Here is a 16970-nt window from a genome sequence, read left to right on the forward strand (position 1 = left end):
CCTTCTAAAATGTGTGTTATCTAAATTTATTTTTTATATATATAATTTTAAAGTACACCTTCAGGCCAATTTAACGTATTTATAAAATCTTATTAAATATTATCTCTAAAATCTTAAAAGTAAAAGGAGAGAGAGAGACTGTATTGGTATTACTACTACTACTGATCAGATAAGATGGCATATATATATATACACACACACACACACACAACTCCAACTTCAAGGGCAGCCCGGCGAGATGCATTGTTAATTTCTGTTTGAGAAGGAGATTGTATTTTGTTGGAGTTTTTTTTTTTTTTTTTTCCTTGTACTTTATGTATCAGCATCCAAAAGAAAAGAGAGAGTAATATCATAGTACTAGATTTTATCCTTAGCTTATTATTAGCACCAGCTTTCACTTGAACAGCAAAACCAAAAGCACCTCCTCGAATTATCAACTGGGTTTTGGCCATATCTTGCATTGCACCCTCACTTCATTTTGACTTTGTTGCTAAAGCTAAAGGTGGGTTTTTTATTTGATTTTCTTGTTAGTTTCTTTTCTTACTTTCTCGGGCTTTTCAGAAGGGTTTCGTTTAGTGGGTTTTGTTTTCGAATTTTGCGGTGATGAACCTAGGTAACTGTGCTATCTTTGGCTTTTAGTTTGTCATGGCTTGTTTTGGCTTTGAATGGGAGAGCTTTTTTCTTGCTTTCCCTGTTTCACTCTCTTGGATTCCAGTTTCGTGTGGAAAACGTTGATAGCTTTATTGGAATCTGGTTATGTGGCATAACTGTTGATTGGTCTTTATTACTTTCAGTTCAGGGAGTCAAGATAGCAGTAGTTCCACTGCAAATTCTCATTTTTCACGGTTTTTGGCTTTTGGGTCTTTGAGAGTTGGGACTGACTGCTGCTCTTTCTGGATTTTGGTTTCTAGGTTTGTTTATTGGTTCTTAGTAGGGTTTCTGTTTTTTTTTAGTAGTCCATGTGCAAGGTCTCATTTGTGGGGGCTTTTTGGTTTATGGGTTTTGATGATTATAAGTTAAATCGACTTAGATTTTGTTAATTTTAAGGTTGGGTTTGGGGTTCTGAAGTTGTTCCTGTTGAAGTTTAGGGTTGTCTTTTGGGTTTGAGAATTTTTATGTTCACATCAGCTCAAGCTAGGGGCTTCAGCTGTTTGCCTTGCTTCTGAGTTTTGATAGTTGGCTGTATCTTGTCTTGGGTCTAATTGGTTCATGCGAAAGGCCTGCTTTTGTCATTTGCCTCTGAATTTTGGGAACTTGTGTTTTGTTTTAGGTCAGATTTGGTGTTAGAAAAGGTGTTTTAATATATCAAATATCTCTTATTTTGGGATATAAGTTTTGGAATTGATTGTTATTGCAGGATGTAGAGTACTAAAAATCATAGTATCTACGGTCTTTTCAAATATAGGTCTTCTGTTTTCTAATTTTAAGGTTGAGTTTTGATTATTTTTGTGCCTTTCCAGGTCTATTGTTCAAGCAGTTATGGATTCCCCTCAATCTGTTGTGTCACCATTCAAGACCTCTGTTGTCTTTGAGCCAGAGAAGCAGAAATCTGATTGTTCTGTTCAGAGTACTGGCAACTTATCCAAGGGAATTGAGTTCCCCAGACATGAGGCTGTGGCTGGCCATCCAGAAGACTTCATTGGTATAGTTGAGGTTTACGTGCACCAGGCTAGGGACATCCAAAACATATGCATTTACCACAAGCAAGATGTTTATGCTAAGTTTTGCTTGACTAGTGATCCTGAGTACACATTCTCCACCAAAATCATCAATGGTGGTGGGAGGAATCCTGTCTTCAACGACCGTCTGCAGCTCAATGTTAAGACTATTGATTCCTCCCTTAAATGTGAGATATTCATGATGAGTAGGGTGAAGAATTATCTGGAGGATCAGCTGTTAGGGTTTGCTCTGGTTCCGTTGTCTGAAGTTCTAATCAATAACGGGAATTTGGAGAAAGAGTTCTCTCTTTCTTCAACTGATTTGTTCCACTCTCCAGCAGGGTTTGTTCAATTGTCTCTATCATACGTTGGAGCTTCACCAGAGGTAATGGAAATTCCAGCAATGCCCACCGCTTTAGCTACAAATGGAACCATCCAGGATTCTGAGATACAGGAATCACTCCCTTGCGAACTTGATAAGATTGAGTTCCCGGATCCAAAGGTTGTGAATGAAAACCAGATGATGATCTCAGAGTATTTTGGAATTTCATGTTCTAGCCTGGATTCTGAAGCCTCTGAGAGCTTGGCCATTTCTAATGCTGAAAATAATCTCGGTTCAGAAATCGGAGTTCATGTTATGGAAAGCATTTCAGCCGCCACTTCTGATCCAACTCAAGTTCCAAAGCTTGATTCTCCTCCAAGCAGTGTGTCAACTAATGGTGTTTCTTCACCTTCCGCTGCTGCAAGTTCAGAAACCTCTGATAGCCCAGCAGCTTCAAAAACACCAAATCAGGAGCATGTCTCGGTCCATAAAGAGAGAGAGAGTGCAAATGCCGGAGATGGTGAGACTGATTGCTCTGGTGGAGCATCAAATGAGAAAAATGCAAAACCTGTTATTACAGTCAACATTGAGCCGGAGTCCAAAGTGGTTCAGCAAGACATAGTAGACATGTACATGAAAAGCATGCAGCAATTCACAGAGTCACTGGCCAAGATGAAGCTTCCTTTGGACATTGATAGTGGACCAACCAGTTCAGGAAGTTCAAGCTCCGATCAGAAAATGCAGGCATCAAAGAACACAAGTTCCCGTGTGTTTTATGGGAGTCGGGCTTTCTTCTGAGCTTTGAGTTCTCCTAGTTCTGAGGAAAACACACAGGTGATTTTAGGCTTTAGCATGGTGACTAATACTAATATAATAGTGAAGTATAATAATGTATCATGTAGTGTGTTGTTTCCTTCTGTACGTTGAGATATGTTTAGCAGAAGGGGAAATCATGAATTTGTAAGCTTTAGTAGCTTTGTTTCATAGCAACTGCTGATGGTATGTATACAAGAACATTTCCCCTTCTATTTTCACTTTGCTCCATGTTGCTTCAGCTCGTAATTATTATGAAATTGATTCTCACCAAATCATAAGCTAATCATATTGGTCCCAAAGTCACATACATGGTGATCTTAGTTGAAAAGTCAAATTAGGGCTAAAGCATCCATGATTTTGCTTTCGGCTTGCACAATTGGGTTAAAAAATATCAATCACATTCACACTGATTGTCTTCTCTTCTTCATCTCCATACCCCATAGTCAAAGACCATGCTAGTGTGGCCACCCCTGGGAAACTAGACTGGCTTTTCTTCCAAATTATATAATATGCTGGCAACAATATTATTTTTTTAAAAATGATTTATTTTATTGATTTTTTCAACATATATATATATATATATATATATATATATATATATATATATATATATATGATGCGAGTCAAGCAATCTCATCGAAGATGATATTTTAAAAAAAAAAATTAAAAATCAAAAAATTAGGTTTGAGATTCTTTTCTCAAAATTAACTTGCAACTAAGAACAAAAAATATTGGAATTCGTGAATTGACGTCATAAGATAAGTTATATCTTGATAAGTCATGTTTTCTTCTTTGTAATAGTAAAGAACACGTTTACTTCAAGTAATGCTAGTGTGGCCACCCCTGGGAAACTAGACTGGCTTTTCTTCCAAATTATATAATATGCTGACAACAATATTATTTTTTTAAAAATGATTTATTTTATTGATTTTTTCAACATATATATATATATATATATATATATATATATATATATATATATGATGCGAGTCAAGCAATCTCATCGAAGATGATATTTTAAAAAAAAAAATTAAAAATCAAAAAATTAGGTTTGAGATTCTTTTCTCAAAATTAACTTGCAACTAAGAACAAAAAATATTGGAATTCGTGAATTGACGTCATAAGATAAGTTATATCTTGATAAGTCATGTTTTCTTCTTTGTAATAGTAAAGAACACGTTTACTTCAAGTAATGCTAGTGTGGCCACCCCTGGGAAACTAGACTGGCTTTTCTTCCAAATTATATAATATGCTGACAACAATATTATTTTTTTAAAAATGATTTATTTTATTGATTTTTTCAACATATATATATATATATATATATATATATATATATATATATATATATATATATATATATATATATATATATATATGACGCGAGTCAAGCAATCTCATCGAAGATGATATTTTAAAAAAAAAATTAAAAATCAAAAAATTAGGTTTGAGATTCTTTTCTCAAAATTAACTTGCAACTAAGAACAAAAAATATTGGAATTCGTGAATTGACGTCATAAGATAAGTTATATCTTGATAAGTCATGTTTTCTTCTTTGTAATAGTAAAGAACACGTTTACTGCAAGTAAAACATAAATTTATTTCATAAATTAATACCTGCTGAAAATTTCAGCTAAAGAAACTTTATATAATAGTTCAACTAGTAACTCTAATGGATTTAAAACTTGTGAGTTAATATTTACCAATTTACAATAAACTCATACTCAAAGTATGTTAACTAAGTTCAAATATGAAGAAAATAATAAAAATAACTAATCTAACACATCAACTAAAGTTGTTGCACCAATTAAATAAAATAACCTAACATACATATTTTTTTTAATTTAAATAATGTCATAAACGAAATTCTCATTCTATAAACATTAGGGTCTTTGTTGCTACCTTTAGATGTCCAAAACAAGTTAATAAATTAATTGCTCAAGTTGTTTCCCCTTTAATTTTCTTATTTGTCTAGGATAATTAATTGTAATTTTAAAGAATCCTCTTAGAACATAGAAACCCATGTTGTCTTCCTTTAACCTTCCTTGTAGGATTAGAAAACTTCTCAAGATAAGTTAACTAATTTGTCATTAAATATCATCAGCCCTTCTTTCTTTGTGTAACTAGCTATGATGAATATGGAATTTTTATAAGAAAAGGATTTTGAAATATTAATGAATCTTTGTTATACTTAAAAATTATGTTGCAGCCCATTAAAGATTCATGTAGAACTAAGAAATTTCCAAAACAAGCTATCATATTTTTGAAGGAAAATGATCCTTGTCAAATAGAAAGTTACAAGTCAAAATGAAGTAAATAACAAAACTCGTACAGTCTATCCTAACCTATATCACAAGGCTTTCTTAAACTTTGATTGACATGAATTTTACACCAACATAGAACAATATGCCGGGAAACTCTAGGTAAACGTTTAGCATAATCCAACAATCGGATTGAGAATTATGATTATTTTCGTAAAACTGGATGGTACGCACAATTACGTTAAAATCTGAATTTCCTTGTCCAACCTTTCTTGGATCGTATCAGTATAACTCTAAAAGGCATTATTTTTTCATTGTGAAAGGCTTTATTGTTCATCCTCTCACACATTATTGTGGATGAGCTGTACAATTTTTTTTCAATTTGGTCCTTAAACTTTTTTTCCGACAATTTTGTCCTAATTGCTTTTGATTTCTTATGAAAGGGTGAGATTGAAAGAAAATGGACTGAAATGAAAAAGGCGTCAAACATGGGTGGTGTGCCATAAGTTTCATAAAAGATGCACTTTGGTCCTTGAACTTTAAAAATCATGCAAATTATACAATTTCAATACCTCAATATTTTTCCAATTCAATTTTGGTATAAAATTTTATTTATTTTATTTTTTAGTCTCTAGTTGAGAGAGGAGAAAGAGAGGTTGGATTCCAACGATAGAGAAAGAAAAGTGTTGTTGACACCGATTTATACCACAAAAAAAAAACAATATTTGTGTCAAATGGTTCTATTTGATTATGAGAGTTCATATTAGGTATTTTTTTTTTTTTACCTTTGAAGTTCATGAAAAAACAAATCTGAGCTCGGGTTGATTTTATATTTCAGGGTTGATTTCAATTTTTGAGGCGATTTTTTTGGGTTTTTGAGGCCATAAATAGATTTATCATGATTTCTATGGTGTTTTATAGGTGTTTTGGGTAAAACATGGGTTGAAAAATGAGTTTTTGAATAAAAAAAAAATTAAGCCCTAATTTTTTGACCACCTTAATGACCAGAATCTAGGCAAATCAGATGAAACGTTGTCTGATTTTTTTTCAAATAAATTTGGGGTTGATACCATGTTGTTCACCCAGTTGCAAACAAAACAAAAATGAAGGGCCCAGTTGCGCGGGCTTTGCAGTGCCTAGCCATTGCTCTTTTTTTAAATGAATGATTTTTTTATGGTTTTTTCTCTAAATTTTTAAATTTATATTTAAATTAGTACCCTTTCTCTCTTTCATTTTATTTAGAGTCTCTTTTAATTGACGATTATCATTTTAGTTATGCATTTAAATTTAAAGAGTTTTTCTGATTTATCTATAATTTTTTTTTTTATCTTTTGTATGGATGAACTTTATTTTTAAAAATAAATAAAAATCTTATTTTCAGATAATATTTCTAATATGTGCAATCTTGCATGATGTTATTTTTTCTTTTTATTTTATTCGATCATATTAATTTGTGTCTCTATTTCTATCATCATTTGCTTGAATAAAAAAGTTATTTTAATAAATTAATTTAGTAAACATAACTGGGTAAATGTCTTATCTTCCGAGATTAAATATTTTGATCTACATTCGTCTTTCGATTTTTCAAGTTTTATTTTTAAATATTGTTAATGATTATTTATTTATTTATTTGTATATATAATTTTCAATGCATAAAAAAATTTATTTGAACTTAAATTTTTTAAATTAAAAAAATGCGTTACAAAAACCATTAAATAGTTTTAATCAGAGAAATTGGATTGAAAGAGTTAGAGTAAGTTATAATCAGAGGTATAACAGTGAAACGACTAATTGATAGTTTGATATTTTTAGTAATGGATAATAGTTTTGAAATATATTAAAATGAAAAGGTAGATAGAAGGAATAGTTGCTTCAAAGTGAATTCTTCCCATGCCTGGATAACCATTAAATAACAAATATTTTTATTAGAGAATTTCTATAAACTGGAATGTACTCAACAAGACAACATAGCATGCATGGATGATGAAGAAAAACAAGAATGAGAAACTCTATTTCCAATCTTTCAGGCTTCTGAACAAATTTCAAATAGGTACTTCAATTATTTCATTGCACCTTATGGCCATATGCCTCCTACAGATCCATGCTATCTGCCCATCATCCCTGTATCTAACCCTCCACAATCCAAACTTCTCGGCAATATCCTTTCCAGTCGAGCACCTACGGTCCCTTAAAAAATCCACCACCCACTGCTGTGCTGCCTTTACGTCTTGTTGAATGTTTCTTGAGCTTTCTGCAGCCCTGCTTCTGTTCCTACTTCCTTGTATTCGCCCCAGAGCTGCAGCCCCTACAGCTCCAGCAGCAACTGTTCCTGCTGCCCCGTACATAAGGGAAGAGCCGGACAGATGGGAAACTTCTCTGCTCAAATCTGGTATCATCTCTCCCATTCCAGCTGCCAGATGGGCTCCTATCTTGAGAGCAAATGTTAACAATTTCATGAATTTCTTCATGTATGGAGCCAAACTCTTTACTGCCATGTTATCAACCTGCATCATTTCACAACCAATCTGATCTTCAACAACATGCATTTCTCCCCTGAATTCACATAACATGTGCAGCCGAAGTGCAGTCATTCCAGAAATCATGTTGGTGATCAATCTTCTCGAGTAGTTTTCTGTTCTAACAAAAAAGAACATGTTAGGCACTTTCCTTTCTTCAACTTGGATATTGTAGTTCACAAGGTAATTCACTTTGCGATGAAGTTCAATGAGGAGCCTGTGTTCATAGTATTTCAGTCCTTGTATCTCCTGCTTCAAATCTTTTATCTCTTGTTCAATGATCTTGAGTCTCTGCAACACTTGTTCTACCCCCTTTGCGATTCCAGCAAAGCTTGGATCAACTTTCTCAGGTTCATTGCCTGTGTGATCTCCTCCATCTGGATTATCTGGCGGGACATCCAACTCCACAGCAAGGTTATACAGGTCATTATATCTACGGTGCAAGACTTCCCTGAAGTCATCATCTGACAGGAGGTCCCGAGCCAAATCAAATCCAGGTCCAAGAACAGGTCTTCCAGAGTCCGAAACTGGATCCCAAGTGTGTTGATAATCATACATGCTTTCTGCAGGTACTGAGAGCAGTGCCTGCTTCAATTGCTGCAGAGACACATGTTGGGTTTTCCTATACCTCGGGGGTGTCAAGTTTTGCACACATTCAGGCCTCATGATGTTTTCAGTCAAGGTGAATCCATTACAGAAACTCTGGATTGCTGGAATTATTAGTTGCTGAGTGAGTCTAATGGTTTCTGTCAAGTTCTTGGTGGAGCAAGCAAGAACATCAATGTAGTGTCCTAAATGTCCTCCAAGTTCCACCCTAATGAAGATCCCATTGATATTTATTGAGATGAGGTACTTCTCCAGACTGTAAGTTGCTCCATGTTGGTTCCTTAGTGCCATAATTCTGTTATGAAGATGAACCTGGATTTGCAAACAAATGAAAATTAGAGAGATTGCAGTTCATCGACTTTGCCAATCAAACAAGGATCTCATGGTACGGGTATGTGTATCATTCATAATCCCACGCTATGGCTAGCATTCAAACATCACAGAACTGCTCAACCAGTAAGCAACATTTAAGACTACAAGGAGCACCCGTTAGGGTTTATTCTCACATGGCAATTAACATAAACTTACTTGGATACTTAAAGCTAGCTGCAGAATGTATTTTTTTTTCTGGTACTTTAAGGTATATGTTGAAGAGAAGCAGGATGACATGGAAGCATCAACTCAAAGTTTTATGGTTAAAGTTGTTTGATTCTCCATGAAATGCCCTTGCTCTTCACACGAGTCCTTTGTTTTCTTTAGTTTTTAAATTACGATACTTGTATGCTTAGAACACCAGTAAAGTTCATTCTGAAAAATACGAGTCTGTAGTTTGTAGCGTTGAATTCTCTATATCTATGCAGTGTAAAGCTTATTTTCACTTGTTCTTGCATACATTCAATTTTATATGAAAGCATAAGCAACAATAAAATAAAATTAGAGGGGCCAGAAAAGAAAGAGAGATTGCCTGTAAACGAGGAAAGAAGCCTGGTGTGAGAAATGTGTGGCTTGAATCATCACACTCAAGATGCCGCCCGGCATAAACGCAGTCAGCTGTGCTTAACTGCCATCTCTGGGGTTTCCCTCTGCCTTCTTCAAGAATTGAGGGGATAAGTAGCAGGGAGTTTGGATCTGATGGGTTTTGTTCATAACATAGTTCTAGTTTCAGCATCATCATCACAAGGTCACTGGCCTCTATGTTTTCAAGTACTTTTGAACTCATTCCAGGAATTTGACTTTGCAAACTTCCTCTCAGAATCTTCTCCACTTCATTTCTGCTAACGAATCCGTTCTCCATAGAGCTTTGCTTTCTAACATCTAATTTTACTAGTTGGCCAAGCACATCACTACAGAACCAATCACAGTCTAGGATCAGGAAGCCTAGTTCGTCAAAATATATCACCTCACCCATATGATGAAGGCAAATAGCAACAGCCTTCCTCCTCATTTCCACCTTCCCTTTATTATCATGTCTTGATCGAATTCTCAGTGGTGGAACCTTCACTTGGCATAGCTCATCAAATTCTTTCCACTTCATTGCAAGCTTGTTGTAATTCTCCGCTCTCCAGTCTGACAAAATTTGAATCAGGTCATTGCAAAGTTGATAAACTCTGGGCACTCTTTGGAGAATTGTCTTGCTTGTCTTCCGAAGATGATGAGTGAGTTTACTGACCGATGCAGAGGATCTCGCATCAACTGTGAATACAGTGGGATAGAAGTCGATAAACCCTTGAAACTTGTCTCTTACTCTCTGAATTGAATTCACTGCAAGCTGCAAGTTTTGTGACGGTTGATTGATTTTATCAAAATGTGTAAGAACTATAGTTACATTGGGCAGCATGCATTGCTGGAGTGCTCTTCTTGAGTTGGAAACAATGAACCTGAGCCAGTATTGCAGGTCCTCTTCTATCTCTGCTGGTGTCTTTGGCTCTCGGTTGTTAGGCTTTCTGAATAAACTGGATATGATCAGGAAGAATGATGCACTCCCATGCCCTGGAAACATGAGATCATGGAGGGAGTAAAAATCATGCTGACCACCAAGATTCCATATTGATATCTTTGTGCCTTCATCTCTGAAAGTCTTTATCTTCATTCCGCTTGCTCTTACAGCCTGTTCAACTGGGTTCACTAGATTTCTAACCTGGTCTATGTAGGGAAGCTTCGAGGAGGAGAAGTTCTGAGATATTGAATTACAAAGGGCAGTCTTGCCTGCAAATAGAAACTCTGCTTTCAAGTTCTAGTAAAATATAGGTTAAACAAACACATGCAGTTCTCTAAACCAATGTGGACATTGTAATTTCGAGGCTCAGATCTTTACCTGCATATTCTTGCCCACAGAAGAAAACCCTGCAGCTTTTTGGCTCAGTGAGTGGCATGTCCTTGAACAAATCTGTATCTGTTTCTAGTTCAGTCTTTCCATTCTGGCCTAACCTTTGATAAATTCCATCAGCCTTCCCTGAATTCTGCAGTGGTGTTCTCGCAAGATCAATGTCTTCAATCCAAGGATTTACCTGCAATGTCTGCATTATTGAATCGAGTACCACGTCTCCTCGAACCCCTCTACAACCTTGCAATGACAAATATCTCAAAGTCGCATTCCTCTCTAAGCTCTTGAAGATTTTGACAAAATCATCTGCTCCCAGGCTCTCATCATCATATATTCCCAACTTAATCACACTCTCATTGGTTGTCAGCATCTGCATGATTGATGCGAGCCCATCCCTTCCAATCCTTGTTTTCCCTCCTCCAAAGGTCACAGACTTGAGAGTAATGTTGGCTTGGTATTGCAAGGCCGAGAACCTGCTCAGAGGGCATAGCAAATGCTCTACACCTATTCCACTGAACCAGTTTCCATCAAGATACAAGCTTTCCAAACACTGATTCTTGAAGAGTCCAGCTGCAACGTACACGACCCCTTTGTCCTTAAGGCTGGTTTTTGACAATCTTACCTCCTTAAGGCTCCGATTTTGTTCCAAAACCCATCGAAACTCCTTAGCCCACCGTGATTTCAGCCGGACTCCAGTCATGTCAAGTGACTTCACTGTGGAGTTCCATCCTAGAGAGCAAGCAACCCTGACAGAACCTGAAAGGTGTAGCCTGTAAATTCGAAGTGTGCTGTTGTCAGGTACAAACTCCACTACCTTGGAACTTCTCTCTCCATTTTCTCCACTCCAGACATGAACCTCCATTGCCCTATTTCTTGCTAAAACAGCTGATATAAGTGAAGCCGCTGTTATAGGGTGTGAATCGAAAATTGTCAGAAGTTTAAGTGTTGAGTTCACTTCAATCATCTTTGAGAGCTCCTCAGCACCTTTCGAACCAATTGAGTCTTCCCATATCTGCAACTCCTCCAAGCTCTCGTTTAGCTTAAGAGCAGAAGCTACAAGGCCAGCCCCAACTGGACCTATACCTGATTCAGAAATCATAATTTCTTTGATCACTCTATTTCTCTTCAAGACCTCGCAAAGCTCAGATAAGCATTCTATATTGAATCTATTCAGCCGAAACACAAGTTGCTTGATGTTTGAGCTATTCTGAAGCAATATTCCAAGGTATACTAGCTGTTCTAATCCCCACTCTACACGATGAAACTCCAGGTTCGTTAAAGATGATTGAATGTTTTTGGCTGTGCCTAGGTCTGAGAGGATGTTAGAGAAGTATGAAAGGCTGTCCTCTGAAATGTTTATGTTGACAGAGTTTTCTGTTTCTTGGTAACAGCCTGAAGTTCGGTGAGAAAGGTAGAAAGAAATGCTTTGAGGATTGAAGCTTTCGGATTTGATCATTTGAAGAAGCCATTGGAGCTCTCTAAGGTTCTGGTTCGATCCCATTGCTGCAACAAACTCCTTACAAGAATATTACACCAAATTTCTTTGCTTCTCAGGGATAGGGCTTCGCGTCCACTAGAAAATGCTGCCCGTAACAGAGAGCGTATTTCTTCTCATCTTCTTCGACAAAAGTATTCTTTTTAGCCAGCTTGTTTCAAGGCAATGACTACCTTTCTTTGCTAGTTGTCTCCTTCATATTTCATATTCTCAAGTTCCTTTCTTCTAATAAAAACCATCTTTTCATTATATTCTCTCTTCAAGGGTTCATACTACCAAATCAAGAAATACGTATCCCTTGAAGAGAGGTTAATTTGACTAATAATGCTACCAAACAGCTTCCTTTCATTCACTTTATAGGATTCCTTCTCTTTCCAATGGAAAAGAAGAAAGAACGATTCTTTCTAGGAGCCCAAAAGTCAAAAAGCACACCACCATTTCCACCTCCTGCCTCAGTTGTGAGCCTTGCGTTCTTTTCTCCGAACAGTGAATACACCAAGTTTATATGTAATATTTTACTTGAAAAATAATGACATACAGTTGGCAAGCATTTTGAGAAAGATACCGTACCTAAGATAATAACGTTCACCAACAATAATGAAATACGATGTTTCAAATACCATTTTCTAAAATAAACAATATATATATATATATACAAATTCTTTTTTTCACCATTATATTTTTTGTATCTCATTTGTTTGGAAGTGGTTAAATAATTAGGTTTGATGTTCTAAATATTTTAAATAAACTTGAAAAAAATATTAAAACGAGTTATTTTTCAATTTATTTTTTGTGGTATAGCTTAATATTAAAAAAATATTTTTTAATTTATTTTTCATAATATTATTAAATATTAAAAAAATATTTTTTATAAAAATTATTTTCTAACAAACAATACTGAATTAATTTATATGTCAAGTCCTGCTGTTGAGTTTTAATTTGAAAAGGAGGTTTTAAGAGGAAAGGGCCCTCATTTTATTTTTATTGACTACCGCCTAGGCTTTCCTTTGTTTTATCTCTTCGTTACTTGATTTGAACGGCCAGGATACAATTGTGGGCCGGAATCCTACAGGCTTTGGGCTAGTTAAGCAACCAATTGCACAAGACTATAATAGAGCTCCTTTACTGTTTCTTTTACACTTTACATTCAGCCGCCCCGTGGAGTGCTTGGTTTTAATTATTATTATTATTTTATTTTAGAATAATTAAGTTTGCTGATTTTTTATAATTTTATTTTTTAATATTATATTAATATGATTTAACGCATAATTTGTTTTAGTTCAAATTATATAATGTGAAAAACTACAGTTTAGCCTCTAAACTCTTTAGTTTTTCATTTTTGATCCCTAGTTGTTAAAGGTTTCAAGTTTTAATCCTAATTTTATTTATTTTAAGTTATAGTCGCTAAAATTTGAGAGGAGAAAGAGACTTGTTTAAAAATAAAAAAGGAGATAGAAAGTATTTTATCGGTCACATTCTGAACCTTAAAAGGACCAACCTTAGTGCAATAAGTTTTTCTTGATAAGATAAGTGTTACTGAAGTGTTTTTACATTTTAATCTCACTAAAAAAGCAAAACGATGTTAAGAAATATTTTTTTTATTCGGTTTAATTTTGTGTTTTTTGACCGATTTAGAAGAGTCTTCCAGGTTAATAATTGACTTATTAAGATTATTAAAGTATTTTTAGGTGAAAATAGATATTTGGTTCCAAAAAACCCTAGACTCAAGACTATCTAGCAATCTCTTTAGTGGTCAGAATCTGAATCAGTAAACAACATGTCCTTTTCTTTATATTTTTTTAAAGTAAAAGGACGGATGATGTGTTGCTCATCTTTAAACATTAAAAAAACAAGAAGGCCAAGCATGGAAGCCTGTCCTTGTCATGCATATTTCTTATTAGATGAAGCATGCAGGTCTAATCTCTTAAGCTTAAACGCGTGACTTTTTTTATTGTTTTTTCTCATAAAATTTTAATTTTTTAGATCTTGATTCAAATGCATTATAACTAAAATACTTAATATGATATTTAATTTTTTTTTCAATTTTGTCAAAATTATTAGATAGTAGTATAAGTTTTTATACGAATATTAACAATTTCCTTTTCAATTATTATATGCCTAAATGCAAAACAAATAAAAATAAAAATTTGCTCATGAACATTTAACAAAAATAAAACTTCTATTGTTACTTCCTTTTAATATATTTTTGACATGATTTTATCACATTAATTAATAGTTTTTTACCTTCATTCACATATAAAATATTGAGATATTATTTTAATATTTTTTTTATTAAAACTTGCATTTGAGATCATGATAAGTTTTTATTTTAAAAATAGTGCTTTTGATTAATAAATATTCTTTCATTAAAAGCAATTAAGAAATGTTTTAATAAGAAAATGAAGTTTAAATGGAAGAGATACATTTTTCCTACTTATATCAAACGTCTTTATTTTAATTGTTGCTATCTTTTATTCAAAAAACCATGTTGCTAATAAAAAATTGTGTCATTGTTTTTTAGAAGAATATGACTTTATTATGATAATATTATTAATTGTTTATGGATAATTATGTATTAGTATGATCTGCAGGATTTTTAAAATAATTTGATCATTAATATTGAATGAAAATAAAAAATCTATTTTCGTTATTTTTTATATAATTTTTCCAAATTTATTATTTTCATATAAGTGTGTAAAAATAATTGATTCATGAATTTTTAAATTTTTAATTGAAACTTGCTTTCATGATTATATATTTTTACTTAAAAAACAATGCTTCTCATTAAAAAAAACATTTTTGTTGAAATAAAAAAGAAATGCGTGAGCAAGAAAATTAAGTTTTTGATTAAAAATATAATTTTTTTTTTATTTTTAGTCCAAATCATTATAGTTTTTTTCTGAAATTGTTTTTTATTGTTGTTGCTTTTTATTCAATGAACTATGCTCCTAATATATATATAAACATTTTGTTGTCAAAGCAAAAACAAAATTACTTGAATCAAAACAAATAATTTTTATAAAAAATATATTTCTTCTCTATAATTTTATTTGTTGTCTATTTTTATTATTATATAATTAAATAAAAAAGAGATTTCTAAAATTAAAGTTAGTAAAACTCGCTAAGTCCATGAAATTAGATCACAAGTTGAGTGGATTAACCCAAATTGACCCGAATCAATCTAAAACATCGTTATTTCAATAAATATTTTTTATAAAATAAATATTGTTAAATCAATGTTATTTTGATTTTAAAAAAAAGTCAAATTGGGTTTTAACTAGGATAATCATGTCGTGGGTGCACCTGTTAGGTTGACTAGGTCACATTAGACTAACTCTCACCTAGTCTAATTTGAAACTCGACTTAAATGAGAGACTAGGTCAGCAGATTACCATGTTGCATGTCGGGCTAGATTGAGTTTAATAATTATAATAATCCCAATTACCAAGACAACACATATTCATGTTCATGAAAATCACATCATTTTTTTTATTTCTATCAAAATTCTAGTAAAGTCTTCCTTGTATTGAAAAATCTCAATTTATTGACTAAGATTTGTTTTACTTCTATTCACAATCTCATTTTTCGATTCAATCATCTCAAACCTCAAATAACACCAATTATACTCACCATATCACATTATCTTATATGTTAATACACAATAGTAATTATGAAACTTTAAAGAATAAAAACCATCATATGCATGTAAAATTTATAAGAATACAAATATAAAGAAACATTTATATTCATACATCAATTCAAAAGTATAACATCAACACTATATATTTAAGTGAAATACATTACAATCCCAAAATATACATAATATACATATGATGGTTTTTATATGTAAGATTAATCCTAGCACAAGTAATATCGCATTGAAAATCATTACTAAATCCATTTTTCCTTTATTTCAACTTGAAAATAAAACATCTCATATCATACATTTATTCTCTTTTATTAACTTTCCTTTATAACATCATACCATTAGATATTCATAACATAGATAATTTTATTTATATTAATATTAATTCCAAAGATATCATTAATCATCATCTGAAAAATGGTTAATTAAGAAAATCCTTACATTATCTCATTGTATCATTAGCTATCATTTTCCTGGATAGCTAATCAAAAGCTTTAAGGAACATGCTAATATCAAGGTATCCACCTTGACATCATTAGTTTTTTTTTTTTTCCAAAAATAACTAATCAAATCTATTTTTCTCTACACCCTGAGTGGTTATGCCGATGCTAATGAACCTTATTAGCATCATTAGTTTTCATTACCGGATCAACTAATCAAGTTCAAGTAAACGTTGTTATCAATATAACTCATTAATATCATTAGCTTTTCGAATCTCAAAATAAATAATCAAGTCCTTTATGACATTTTAACTTATCATTTGATAATGTTGATGTTAAAGAACTTTTTGACATTATTAACCTTCATACTAGAAGCAATTTATCAGGTTTTTCATCCATTTCATTTCATTTCTTTCTTTTTCCACTTGTTTATTGATTTTCCATACCAATACAAAAAACATAAGGTAGTAAATCTAACAATTCTACTAGTGTAAAAATTACAAAATATAGGTGTAAGCACCTACTTATTCTATGTGATGTCTTAGCATTTACTCTGCTGTATGGTCTAGCTACCGAGGTATCCCCTGTCAATACAAGATCAATTCATTTCAATCATTTTTTCATAAATTTAGGAACCATGTTTAAGTTCCATTATATAACAATTTTCCTCATGATACATTCCAGATCATGAAATAAATATTTTTCTTTAATTGTTATGTAAATTTCATTATTTATCCATAAATTAAATGCTTTATCAACACAATTATACACAACTATCACAACATTAAAATCAATAAAACTCTTTTTTCTTTTCGCTAATATTGGCCCAAACGTATATAAAAGAAACATAATCCTTTTTTTAAAGTCCCTTTAATTTCACATTATAACACCTTTTCTAAATCAAAGATAACATTTCAATCATCTTAATCACACAACTATCACTATTA

General features: G+C 32.9%; 2 protein-coding genes across 5 annotated transcripts; one reads left to right on the forward strand and one right to left on the reverse strand.

Moving 5' to 3' along the window:
* The first annotated feature begins 232 nt into the window (after window positions 1-232).
* Window positions 233-3014, forward strand: LOC7485082 (uncharacterized). 4 transcript variants are annotated; one of them, XM_006369924.3, is made up of 2 exons: window positions 233-502; window positions 1461-3014. In XM_006369924.3, exon 2 carries the CDS (start codon window positions 1480-1482, stop codon window positions 2776-2778), a length of 1299 nt encoding a protein of 432 aa, XP_006369986.1. In that variant the 5' UTR covers window positions 233-502; window positions 1461-1479; the 3' UTR covers window positions 2779-3014. The 4 variants fall into 4 exon arrangements, with proteins under 4 accessions (XP_006369986.1, XP_024443276.1, XP_002298851.1 ...); XM_024587508.2 differs by having other exon boundaries at window positions 269-613; XM_002298815.4 differs by lacking the exon at window positions 233-502 and adding an exon at window positions 637-911.
* Window positions 3015-6956: 3942 nt separating this feature from the next.
* On the reverse strand, window positions 6957-12395 carry LOC7487528 (protein TORNADO 1). The gene is made up of 3 exons (XM_024590033.2): window positions 10434-12395; window positions 9084-10324; window positions 6957-8491 (listed from the first exon to the last, which is right to left on the reverse strand). The coding sequence occupies exons 1-3, from the start codon at window positions 11941-11943 to the stop codon at window positions 7100-7102; spliced, it is 4143 nt and encodes a 1380-aa protein (XP_024445801.2). The 5' UTR covers window positions 11944-12395; the 3' UTR covers window positions 6957-7099.
* Window positions 12396-16970: the final 4575 nt, after the last annotated feature.

Source organism: Populus trichocarpa, chromosome 1, assembly GCF_000002775.5.
Source record: "Populus trichocarpa isolate Nisqually-1 chromosome 1, P.trichocarpa_v4.1, whole genome shotgun sequence".
Lineage (NCBI taxonomy): Eukaryota > Viridiplantae > Streptophyta > Magnoliopsida > Malpighiales > Salicaceae > Populus > Populus trichocarpa.

Bases quoted from the DNA above. Each gene is read 5' to 3' on its own strand.
- LOC7485082 (XM_006369924.3), top strand. From the start codon at position 1,480: ATGGATTCCCCTCAATCTGTTGTGTCACCATTCAAGACCTCTGTTGTC.
- LOC7487528 (XM_024590033.2), bottom strand. From the start codon at position 11,943: ATGGGATCGAACCAGAACCTTAGAGAGCTCCAATGGCTTCTTCAAATG. The intron at 10,325-10,433 runs GTAAAGATCTGA...TTCTATTTGCAG, and splicing joins CTGTGGGCAAGAATATGCAG to GCAAGACTGCCCTTTGTAAT. The intron at 8,492-9,083 runs GCAATCTCTCTT...TTGCAAATCCAG, and splicing joins GCTTCTTTCCTCGTTTACAG to GTTCATCTTCATAACAGAAT.